Source organism: Capra hircus, chromosome 10 (assembly GCF_001704415.2).
Source record: "Capra hircus breed San Clemente chromosome 10, ASM170441v1, whole genome shotgun sequence".
In the NCBI taxonomy this organism is placed as follows: Eukaryota; Metazoa; Chordata; class Mammalia; order Artiodactyla; family Bovidae; genus Capra; species Capra hircus.
Window position 1 is genome coordinate 31661777 of NC_030817.1, and position 13095 is coordinate 31674871.

The window sequence follows — 13095 nt, forward strand, 5'->3', positions numbered from 1 at the left end:
ATTAACCATGTCCTTTACATGAACAGAATTTTCTTTTTTGAGTTTTATAAGTTTGTCAATTGAAAAGAATTTTTAAACTCATGGCAATTGAACAATTTTGATATCAATTCCTTCATTAGACTACAATTTTTGGCTTTCAGACAACTGAACACTTTAAGACTATTCTAGATATATCTTTGAAGTCTTTGTGCAGTCTGAGTTCCTCTGCTTAATTACCAAGCAATCCTTTACACCGGAGATCCCCAATCTCCAGGATCTAATGTTTGATGATCTGAAATAGAGCTCATGCAATAATAATAAAGTGCACAATATATGTAATGTACTTGAATCATCCCAAAACTATCCCACCCTCCACCCCCCAACCCAATCTGTGGAAAAATTGTCTTCCCTGAAACTGGTCCCTGGTGCCAAAAAAGTTGGGGACTCCAATTAACGTATAAAGTTTACACTCCAGTTAAGAAACAACAGATGACTTCCCAAACTGGCTTAAATCTCAACATTCAAAAACCCAAGATCATGGCATCTGGTCCCATCACTTCATGGCAAATAGACGGGGGAACTATGGAAACAATGAGAGACTTTATTTTTTTGGACTCCAAAATCACTGCAGATGGTGACGTCATCCATGAAATTAAAAGACACTTGCTTCTTGGAAGAAAAGCTATGACCAACCTAAAAAGCAGAGACAGTACTTTGCCAACAAAGGTCCATATAGTCAAAGCTATGGTTTTCCCAGTAGTCATGTATGGAGTTGGACCATAAAGAAAGCTGAGCGCTAAAGAATTGATGCTTTTGAACTGTGGTGTTGGAGAAGACTCTTGAGAGTCCCTTGGACTGCAAGGAGATCCAACCAGTCAATCCTGAAGGAAATCAGTCCTGAATATTCATTGGAAGGACTGATGCTGAAGTTGAAGCTCCAATACTTTGGCCACCTCATGCAAGGAACTGACTCACTGGAAAAGACCCTGATGCTGGGAAAGACTGAAGGCAGGAGAAGCGGGCAACAGAGGATAAGATGGTTGGATGGCACCATCAACTCAATAGAAATGATTTTAAGCAAACTCTGGGAGATAGTGAAGGACAGGGAAGCCTGGTGTGCTGCAGTCCATGGGGTCATAAAGAGTTGGACATGACTGAGCAACTGAACAACAAAAAGAACAAAATCTGTACACTGGTGTATCATAAGACTAACTTGGATTCCTGTAGCTCTTTTCATACCAAAATGACTTCAGAACATAATGAAAAATGAAGAGTTTACTGATGTATGTTCCCAAGGGAATTCATCTGGCACAGTTTGCCTCAACTGTGAATTCATCTAATTCTGATATGTCAACGAAATCCTCTCAGTAACTCTTTAGTAACTAAATCTTACTATCTTCATTTCTCAAAGTCTATGCTGGTTACTAATGCTGAGAGTGTTCTCAAGACCTAATAACAATAAAACTGACCTATAGTAAGTGATTATATTTATGAGCATACAAATCTTCTCATTATCCACCAACACTATCTTCCCCATTAAGGTATTAACTTTTGTTGACAATCTTCAATTATATAAATGGTGATCATTAATGAATTTCTTAATTAGTTTCTTTCAAATGTTTTTTATATTTCCTGGAAGGCATAACACTTAAATGATGCTATACAACTAAACTTTTTTAATAGCACTTTTGGAAATCCACTTTTGGAAATCCGTTCTTAAAAAAAAAAGCAACTGTATATTGGTCTTCTAAAGACAATTTTCCACTTGTATCCAACATAACCTTTTCTATCTAAAGATCTAAAGATAAAATGTAAATATGCCAAAATGGGAATTCCAAAAAGTGACTTTTGGCAAACTAAAAGTAGAGTTATTTAAGTCAGACTGCCACGCCACCCACCCCCACCCACGGATAGAGCTGGGATTGGAAATGAGTTACACATGACACCCTGACAATGGATCACCCAGTAACTCCCAATGGGGAGAGGGAACACTGCCACTTGGGATGGGCCACAAACACCAGCAGCACCATTCAGTAACTGCAGCACCTAGAAACTCCCCCTCACATTTCCACCACCTCCAAGTGGTGGAGTATTAAGCTGAGAGCAACACTTGCACCATTTTTATTGAGCATGGTGAAATGAACAGGCGTTAGGATAGATGGCTCTAGTGGTAAAGAATCCACCTGCCAATGCAGGGGATGCAAGAGATACGGGTTCAATCCCTGGGTTGGAAAGATCCCCTAGAGTAGGAAATGGCAACCCAATCTAGTATTCTTGCCTGAAAAATTCTGTGGACAGAGGAGCCTGGAGGGCTACAGTTCATGGGGTTGCAGAGTCGGATTTGACTGAGCACCCACCCACAAGCACACAGAACTGTATAACAAATTATCCCAGAATATTAGACACATTGGTCAAATAAATGGAAGACTAAATACTGAATCTGAAAGAAGGCAGGTTAATAGAAAACAGTATAAATAGAATTGGTAACATGTCAGGCTTAGGAAAACTTGGGTCTATATTGCTTATTATTTCCATCTATAAATTCATAGTGATGTACTCTCTTAGAAAGGAAAGTTTTCCTCTGGTCAGTTAACCGATTCCAAGGATACTTCGAAAATCATGACCAGACTTATCATAAACCTGGTTTCTCATCTACTAATAAAACCTCATCCAGGAAAAGCAGATGTATATTCTGATGTTTCACAAGGCAAGAGAACTGAGGGAATCTGCGAGGAGATGCCATTTCTAATATAACCGCTGCTGTGAAATATTCTGTGGGATACCCTCAGCCCATCAACTCTTGGTATATTCAGGAATCACGTATTTGACCAGAAAACCAGAAGGGGGGCTACAGTCAATTCTCTTTCCATTTCACAAGTCAAGTAGCCACAGGAGATATACATTGAAACAAGCCATCTCACCTCAACAGTTGGACTCAAAGGAAAACATATTCAAAATCTACCCAAGGAGACATGACACATTTTGCTAAAACTTACTGACACCTCACAGAGACTGCAATGAACAAGGGTTATTTTTGTAAATATAACCAGATAGCAAAATGTTTTGATGTACTTTAGCATATTTCACTGAGAAAACATGTAAGAGAGCAGGGGTACTGTCCTTTAGTTCAAATAAGAATCTGAGAATATATAATAACACACTATCTCTCTCCATCCCTTTTTCCTGGCTCTCAGAACCCCAATCCACCCAGGCTCTTTTTTCACACACCGTCTACGCTGAACTTTCAATTTCTTGAGTCTTCCACATTTTCTCTCTCACCTCATAGCCCTTTACATGCTATTTTCACTGTCTATAACACACTTTCCTCTCCTCTTAGCCTGCATAATTCCTTCTTTTCAAGTCTTACATTAAATATCACTTCCTCCAGGAACGCTTCCAAGATCCTTCCACGCTAGGTACCTGTGAGGCTTGGGGGTAGGTGTCAGTAAGCAGCATCCTCGTTCCCCAACAAGAATGGAATTAAGTAACAGTTAGGTTAAGAGCTCAAGCAGATGGGAGATCAAAAAACACCTCCCTTTTTGCTCCTGAAAGCTGGGTTGGAGAGCCCAACTTTCATCTGCAGACATGGGCTTGCTGAGATTTCAATGCTGAGTTAGACACATAGCCACCAGTCATGGAGATAACTGGACAATTTCAGAACTCCCCAAGGGGGTTCAATCCTATGAAATTTATAGCACCAAGGGTCACAGAATGTGTGCTTTCTGAAAGCAGGTTGAGCTGCAGAGAATTCGAATAAGGGAGAGAGATGAAGCTATGAATTTTCCAAAGAATGGTTGGAAGGAAAGCCGAGAATGTTACTTCCCAGCAAGAAAGCCAAGGGTGATGGAAATGGAACCTGTGAGTTAACTCTCACCTTGTGAAAAAAGGGGGAATAAAGATTCTTCCTCAAGAAAATGTCCTGCTGGAGCAGCCCCTCTCAGAGCTCTCAGTCACAATGGATAAGAGAGTGTCTTCTGTTGCCTGTTTCCCCTGCTGGACCTTCAGCCCCACAAAGTCAAGAAGGACCAGTGGCCTCAGGCCCTGGCACAGAGCAGGCAATTAACATACACGTGCGCACACACCAAAGAAATTAATCTGTCAATTAATAACACATTCTTCTGTTTATCCCAAAGGAAATCTTCCACTGCTAATGCTAAGACGGAAAAAGTTACATGGACAAGGACTGCGTACAGTGCTATGCCCCCTAGCACTCTTCAAACATGCTGGTGGGGATAATCTAAGACCTAAAAACCCTGTTGAAAAGACAAGACTTAGCTGAATCTTATTTTCTGGGAAGAGTGCTGAGTCTCAGATTGGTTACATTCTTGATTTGTGACTGAGATATAGGATGAAGCAGAAGTGGAGAAGTGGCTGGGGGGGAATGGGGGCAGTACGGAAAAAGGATTGATCTCAAAGGCATAAAATATATGGTTAGCAGAGACAGCACTGATTCTCAATATTTTATTTTTAAATATCCCAAATCATTTAAAAATTGTTGGCAGGAAGACTATTTCTATTTGGCAGTTCATGCAAATGCACACACACATTCCCAGGCTACCTGTCCTCAGCTCTCCAGGAGCAACAGAACAGCTTCAAAAGCAGCTGGTCAATCAGAAGGGAGTAGAAAACAGCAAGAATTGGTGAAGGTGTAGAAAACTCTCATAACTGCTGGTGGAAATGCAAAATAGCGCAGTGCAGGCAACCTGGAAAGCAGCTTGGAAGTTCCTCAAAAGTTATACACAGTGTTATACATGACTCAGAAATCTCACTCTCAGGTATACACCTATAAGAACTGAAACTATATTTCCACACCAAAAAAACTTGCAAATTAAAGTTTAGAGCAGTAATACTCATAAAAGCTGAAGACTGGCAACAACCCAACTGTTCATCAACAATGAGTGGATAAACAAAATGTGGTATGTCCATAAAACAGAATATTGTTCAACAATAAGAAATGAAGCATTGATACATGTTACAACTTGGATAAAGCTTGAAAAGATTATGCTAAGTGAAAGAAACCAGTCACAAAGGACCACACAGTATATGATTCAATTTACAGAAAATGACCAGAACAGGCAAAGTCATAGAAACAGAGTAGATTAGTGGCTCCCTGGGGAGAAGGCAATGGCAACCCACTCCAGTACTCTTGCCTGGAAAATCCCATGGACGGAGGAGCCTGGTGGGCTGCAGTCCATGGGGTCGCGAAGAGTCGACTGAGCGACTTCACTTTCACTTTTCACTTTCATGCATTGGAGAAGGAAATGGCAACCCGCTCCAGTGTTCTTGCCTGGAGAATCCCAGGGACGGGGGAGCCTGGTGGGCTGCCGTCTATGGGGTCGCACAGAGTTGGATACGACGGAAGCGACTTAGCAGTAGCAGGGGATAGTACGGTTGAGGCGAAGTGACAAGTAATGACTAATGGGTAAAGGAGTTGCTTTAGGGGTGAGAAAAATGTTCTAAAATGTACTGATGGGGACATCATTTTGTGAATATACCAAAAGTCAGTGAATTATACCCTTTACACAGGTGAATTACTGGGCTCGCCTAAAAGTTCATTCAGGTTTTTCTCTAAGATCTTATGGAAAAACCCAAATGAACTTTTTGGCCAACCCAATATATGGTATGTCAATTTTATCTCCACAAAGCTGTTACTAAAAATGGGGTGGGGGGTGGGGAATGTGTGCACAGAGTACGGGCCTGGGACCTCCAGAAACCACTACATCCTGAAATTGGAATGCTCTTGCAGCTCGACTATACACTATTAAGAGTATGAGGCACTGCTCAGGGCCCACATTCTTTAAAGATTCACGTGGTCGACCTCCCATCCAGGCTTGCTTTATTTATGAGATGATAAGGTTGCTGTAAGCAATTCTGAAAGCAACCTATTTGGTATCACTTTTAAATACATCAAATGAGTGACTCATCAGAAGATGCAAAGGAAACTAGCTCACAATGATAGGCTCTGATGCGATGCTTTCCATCAGATACAGGCAGAATGGCCTGCAAGTCAGGACCAACACTGGTGCGCTCACAGCAGGCAGATCAGCTTTCAAAAAAAAAGGAAAAACCTGGGATATTTGCCTGGGATGATGTGCCCAAAACACACCTGAATTATCTTCCATCCTTCTTGCTATACTAGGATGTGGGGTATGAAGCACCCATGAATAGGCAGCAGTCTTTAAAAAAAAAGTTGTCTTCTTTAATCTGTGTGTACCAACACATCAGAAAGATGACATCATCCCCATCTACGGCATTTTACAGGCAAGGAAATAAGCCCAAATTCCAGCAGAAAGTATCTCAAAGGAAGTTACCCTACATTGCAGCATGCTCCGCCTCCCCACATGGCCATCCTCTTCTGTGCATGGGCATAGGCAGAACTGCTCCTGCGACTACTCAAGAGAACCCTGGGCAGAGGTTCCCAATGGCTCTGAGCCCACCTCCCTTGCCCCAGGACACCTTTGGCAGTTGGATGGATTTGTGGGCTAAGTCCCTGAAGTCAAGAGTAGACAAAAATCCATCCATCACTCGCCAGGACAGATACAAACCTCAAGATAATTTGTTTTCCAATAGTTTTGGCTTAAAGTTCTGGTTTGGCATTGGTTTTTTAACAACTAACAGCTGTAGGCAATTTTCACACAGAATAAAGACATCAGTAAGGCTGAGAGTGGAATTTTCTCCCTTATGAATACAGAACAATGAGCTGTCTTCAAGATGAACATGGAGCTGCCACCACACAGGCTCTGGCTTGGGTCTCATTTGGGGAGGCTGACAATATAATTGAAGGACCACAGAGGTGTGTGCTCTGAGGGGACTAGCTCTCCACCAGCTTCTCTACCACTGAAGAGGCCTTTGTCTATCAGAAACATCTGTCTCCTTTGGTTGACTTTGGTTTTAAAATACTTCAACTGGGAAATAACGCCAAGCCCATCAATGCATCATTATTGCCTATCATGACAGCCATCATGATACATGATTCACTGCCCAACCCTGGGAAAGGACGGTGTCCCTCCACCCATCCCAATGACCTCAGGCTCGGCCATGTGATTTGTGGTGCCAGTCCCTACAGAAGGATGACACGTCCTTGCCGCTGTGAATTCGGGAGGGGTAATGTGATCTGTGTAGGCCAAAGGAACATGTGCTGAAGTGACACGTGTCATTTCCAAGCATAAGCTTAGAGCCTGAGAAGTTCACCATGTCTCTCTTTCCTCTGCCACCAGGCCTGGGCCTTGATCTTGAGTAGATGATGGCACAGTGCAGAACCACAGCTGATCCACAGCAGACATGCAGCATCAATAATAGAGAGGCCACTGAGGTTTTGCTATCAGAGGATAAACTAGCTGCAGATGACCAAGACAGCCATTAACGCTGAACCCTTCCACTTCTCTTTTCACTTTCAATCCCTCCTGACCACTCACCTCCACCAAGAGGTCTTCGCTGACCACCCTCCTCATCCATCATATATCCCACAACAGTCACACACAACCTATGCAGAGGTGTGTGTGGTTCTTGCCTTGGTGCATTAAACCTCTCAATTAAACTATGGAAACTGGCAGCAATTTGGGAGCAGGTTCTAATTTTCCATTTTGAACCTCCTCACTAACATCTAGAACAGAGTTCTGCATGCAGTGGAAATGGGAGAGGGTAGAGATTCCTGAAACACTGCAAAATATTCAACATCCTCAACTGTAAACATGCTGCCAGGCATCACCTCTTTCTTTTCCCAACCAAGTTTCACTGGTAATCAGCTCATTAATCCACTCAGGAGGCCAGAACTCCAACATCAGTTTCATAGTATTAACACTAGCCCTTCTTGGTTTCTCTCATAAGAGAAGCTTATAGGTGAATTTTGGTTCATCAAAGCTGGAGTGATGCAAGAGTTCAGTTACTATCCCTGGAGGGCAGTGACACAGCCTACAATGTAAAACACGTAAAATGATAGCAGTCCCTAGTATCTGCTGAACAATATAAATGGTCTGATTAGAACTAACTCCATTACAAAATGTCAGATGAGATCAAAGAAGGATAGAGTCTCATGTAATATTCATTGAGTACCTAGGAAGGGGCAGGCACTGGGCCATTTCCACTTTGTGTGATTCTCATTTAAACATTATATCAAACTTAGCAAGTGTTTTTCCCTTCCACTTTCCAGAATATAGGCTCAGAAAAGTCATAAGCTTTTTCCCTACTGATACAGATAATAAAGTCAGAGTAGTAATCTGAACCAAAGTCTTCCTAATGTCCACGCCAGTGCCCTTGACCATACCATAATATCCTCTGAAACGCAGACTAGAAAGAAACACTACTTTGCAGATGCTTGAGAAGCGAAGTTGCAGAGAGCACCCATATCTCTTGATGAGTGGGCCCTACATAGATAGGTCTCTCACTTCAGTATAGTGGATTTTAAAATATGATAGCATCTATAAAAAGTTTCCCACAACAGTTATTATTGCAATCCTATCATTAGGCTAAATAATGATACTCTACTTAAGTAATAATGTCTTTCATCCAAGGATCAAGGACATGAGAGACACTATGACTAATTTTTTAAAAGACACTAATACTACACACTGGGAGTGGCAGGAAGCATGAGGGAATCCCAGGAGGTGTCAGATGAAGGAAATATTTGTGCACACAAGCATCTCAGGCTGGGACAACTCAGGATGCAGTAGGGCTGCAAATTTGAAGAACTAAAGATCTAAATCTCTCCATTTAAGCACCAGCAAACCCTCTGAGGTAATGATGCTACCCTTTTCTTTCTCCTCTACAGACTCAGTGCTGACAGTAGGGGTGCAGATGGGGGCCCTTTCACCAAAGATAAGGCAAGACTGTGTCTAACCAAACCGTTCACATCCTCTCCCCTTCCTCCGGCTCCCAACCACCCCCCATCCCTGGGATGAAGTCTGAGACTCACCACGAGTTCACTGAACATGACGTCCAGCTCCTCCACAGGGGGCATGGGTAACGCAGGCTCCATGGTCTGAAGCGCAAAGTTGCTATCATTTCGCAGCCGATATGTGATTTCTGGGTGATCATTGTTTCGGAAACAGCAGAAGATGAATGAAATCCCCCGTCCACCTCTCTTCCTTGGGGCCATAGCTGAATTCTGTTTTATTTCTTGACTGATTAAACTCTGTGAAAAGAGGACATAACAGAGTTAAGAATACAAAACTGGATTATATATATATATATACATTTCAAGACAGACCAATTCACCAAAGTGCCCCATGTACTGAAGGCAATGTCAAAAGGAGCTGATAGCTGGAGACAACATCCGCAAGACATAGAGGACAAGCCCAAGAGGGTCTGGGGGCCAGCTGAGCAGGGAGCGCATGTCCTTCTAGTCATATGTTGAATGTTTCCTATGACCCACTGCTGAGCAAAGAGTACCACCCCAGACACCCTACGCCCCAGCACTTGCTCCAATCACACTGGGTCCTGACCACGCTTTGCACATTACCCACTCTTTCTTGCCAACCCATACTGGTATTGTTAACCCCTGCAGGAATGACCTTCTCTTCCTTGCCACCTAGAAGATTTCTTACTCATCCTCTAGACTTTGATTGCAATTTCTCCTTTACCATCCTCAAGTAGAATTAATACTATATATGCTAAGGCACATCTACCTATTCCAACTCTTGTCACAGTCTAAGTTTCTCAGCAGTGTGTCTTCATGTTAGACCAGGATAACTAAAAGCAGGAGGGAGGGACTCTGTATCAAGCAAGCTGGGGGCCCTAGTGCTCCACACAGCACCAGGAGGACAGAAGGCACTTGGTTAATGTTTATTGTGTTGAATAAATTCACAACAAATGGGGAGTGACTTAACATGAGCTAGGAGGGTCAGAGATTTCCAAACAGAAAAGATCAAATAAGTTCACTGATAGAGAGATGGCTGACTTAATTATAGCATACTCACATAAGAGAATCTAACACACTAAAAAGAAGGAGGCACCTGTGCACGTAGATAAGGAAAAAAAAATGCTCAAGATGCTGTGTGATGTGTATACTATATACTACAGGATTGCATATTTTAAAGCACTTATAAATACATGTAAGAAATGTTATCAGCAGTAACCTCCAAAATAAAAAGAGGGGATTGGAGAACTACTTTTCACTTCATATCCTTTCAAATTTGAATTTTTACCATAAAAACACTGCAGAATTTTAATCACTGCACCATCTTTTTTAAGTCACAATTATGTGTATGATCCTAGAAAAATTTCTAAGTTACATTGTCACATGAAAAAAAGCAACTCAAAGAATAATGTGTATAACATGTCCCATAATGTCTTTTTAAAATGATCTTACACAAAAACCTAAATAATTTACATGTAAATACGTAGCAAAGGCCTGGAAAAATACAAGGTAATTTCCTAACTGAGAGATGAGAGGGATGGGGAATAAGCAAGAATGGAAACATACTTTCTGTGAGATATATATACATATATATATGTGTGTGTGTGTGTATATATATACATATTTATGATGAGAGCATATTCATGTATAACTCCTGTAGATTTTTAATTTTTAAAGAGAGATGGGGTTGAAAGGGGAAAAAAAAGGTGGACTATGAAATGACCCTTGGTGAGCTGGAAGGGCGGAGGAGGAGAGCTACATCTGTGCTGGGAAGATGTGGGCAACACAGGCATGGAGTCCAGGGAGGAGCCACAGGGAGTGAGAGCGCAGAGGAGGGCTGGTGTGGAGAAGCTGCAGCACAGGCTAAGTCTGGATTTATCCCATGAGGAATTTCAAGTCATACTTAAACGCCCCACGCGCCCTACTCTACTTTCGTAAAAGAGAGAGAAAGCAGATGTGGTTGGGTCTTGATGACTCTCATAGTTTAGAGCTGTGGGCAGGTGACCTTGCTGGAGAAGCTACAGTGACCGCTGAGCACCAGAGAGTGCACTGCAGATCATCAGACAATGTACTCACGTTCCCGACCAGAAAGAAATTCAGCACTGCTGAGACACAGAGCAGGCACTTCTCGAGATGGAGAGAAAACCTGAGGGTGAGACAGAGGCCAGCAACTATCCTCTCAAATGATTTCTAGGGACAGCTCCATAGCAACAGGATCAGAGCTGTGTCACGCCCCCCACTCCAGACTGAATTTAAAACCAATGGGAAGAAGCTATAAGGAGACGTAAGGAAGAATTTTCCAAAGTCTATGGTTGCAGTAGGATGGAAGTGAGGAGTCCCTGGCTCCACTGTCTTCAGACTAGAGTTCAGTTCAGTTCAGTCGCTCAGTCGTGTCCGACTCTTTGCGACCCCACGAACCAAAGCACGACAGGCCTCCCTGTCCATCACCAACTCCTGGAGTTCACCCAAACCCATGTCCATTGAGTCCATGATGCCATCCAACCATCTCATCCTCTATCATCCCCTTCTCCTCCTGCCCTCAATCGTTCCCAGCATCAAGGTCTTTTCAAATGAGTCAGCTCTTCACATCAGGTGGCCAAAATATTGGAGTTTCAGCTTCAAAATCAGTCCTGCCAATGAACACCCAGGACTGATCTCCTTTACGATGGACTGGCTGGATCTCCTTGTAGTCCAAGGGACTCTCAAGAGTCTTCTCCAACACCACAGTTCAAAAGCATCAATTCTTCGGCGCTCAGCCTTCTTTATAGTCCAACTCTCACATCCATATATGACCACTAGAAAAACCATAGCCTTGACTAAATGGACCTTTGTTGGCAAAGTAATGTCTCTGCTTTTCAATACGCTGTCTAGGTTGGTCATAACTTTCCTTCCAAGGAGGAAGTGTCTTTTAATTTCATGGCTGCAATCACTACCTGCAGTGATTTTTGGTGTCCAGAAAAATAAAGTCAGCCACTGTTTCTACTATTTCCCCATCTATTTGTCGTGAAGTGATGGGACCAGATGCCATGATCTTCGTTTTCTGAATGTTGAGCTTTAGGCCAACTTTTTCACTCTCCTCTTTCACTTTCATCAAGAGGCTTTTTAGTTCCTCTTCAGTTTCTGCCGTCACGGTGGTATCATCTGCATATCTGAGATTATTGATCTCTCTCCTGGCAATCTTGATTCCAGCTTGTGCTTCTTCCAGCCCAGCGTTTCTCATGATGTACTCTGCATAGAAGTTAAATAAGCAGGGTGACAATATACAGCCTTGACGTACTCCTTTTCCTGTTTGGACTAGAGTTACCTGTTAGAAATGCCTAGAGGTAAGGTATCCCAACTCTCAGATGGGAGAGGGGAGCGAAATCAGAGATTTTCAGTAGGTATTAATTTGAGCTTCTCACTCCAGCTTCAGTTTCAGCAGTTCTGCTTTTATCCTTTTGGATATTGACATATTATCTCATAAAAACATCCTGTGGCTACTCACTGCAATTATAAGAACATGCAAAGGCCACACAGCAGCCTCCAAGGGGCATTACAATCTGGCATCTGACTACCCCCACCCCATCTTGTAGAGCTCTTCGCATGAGTCATTGCCCTTCAACTATACTGGCCATGCTGACTCCTGCCTCAGGGCCTTTGCATCAGCCACGCCCTTGATCCACATCCTTGACAAGCATGTTCTGGCCACACCTGTGCATGGCTGATTCTTCTCATCATTAAGGCCTCAGGGTGAATTTCACTTTCGCAGGAAGCCAACCCAACCACTGTATCTGCCACAGTCCTGTGCAATGCTCCCATCACTCTCTATCTCTTTACCCTGTCTGAAGATCTTCAGGGCAAGTATCACCATTTCAAATTATCCTACGTGGTTATTTCCTGGGGCAGGGGCCTTGCACATATTGTTCACTGCTGTGCCCTCAGTACATAATACTACATGGGACACATGTATATGTCTCACATATTTAACTAGAAGAACAGTCAACTTTTACATAAAATTTCATTTAAACAAAGGACATTATTTTTTTTTAAATGTTAAAACTATGAGACATGGGGATGCAAGTCAAGCAGTCCTGAAGCTTTATCTGTAAGATTTAAATAAAAAAAAAAACAACAACAATGTATCCATACATACGCAATTAAAAATAAAAGTATACACACAAAGACCAGAAGCAAGTGTGCTGACATTTAACAATGGTTAATTTTGCATAACGAAGAAAGGGATGAACTTTGAACTTTGTTCTTGTCCAACTTATGGACTTATG

General features: G+C 42.4%; 1 protein-coding gene across 4 annotated transcripts in view; it reads right to left on the reverse strand.

Moving 5' to 3' along the window:
- DAAM1 (dishevelled associated activator of morphogenesis 1) overlaps positions 1-13095 on the reverse strand; it is a 181568-nt gene that overhangs the window by 97017 nt on the left and 71456 nt on the right. For all 4 annotated transcript variants that reach the window (XM_005685918.3, XM_013967213.2, XM_005685917.2 and 1 more), the window contains exon 2: positions 8891-9109. In XM_005685918.3, the coding sequence (XP_005685975.1) occupies positions 8891-9073 (183 nt within the window). In that variant the 5' untranslated portion in view covers positions 9074-9109. The remainder of the gene's footprint in view (positions 1-8890; positions 9110-13095) is intronic.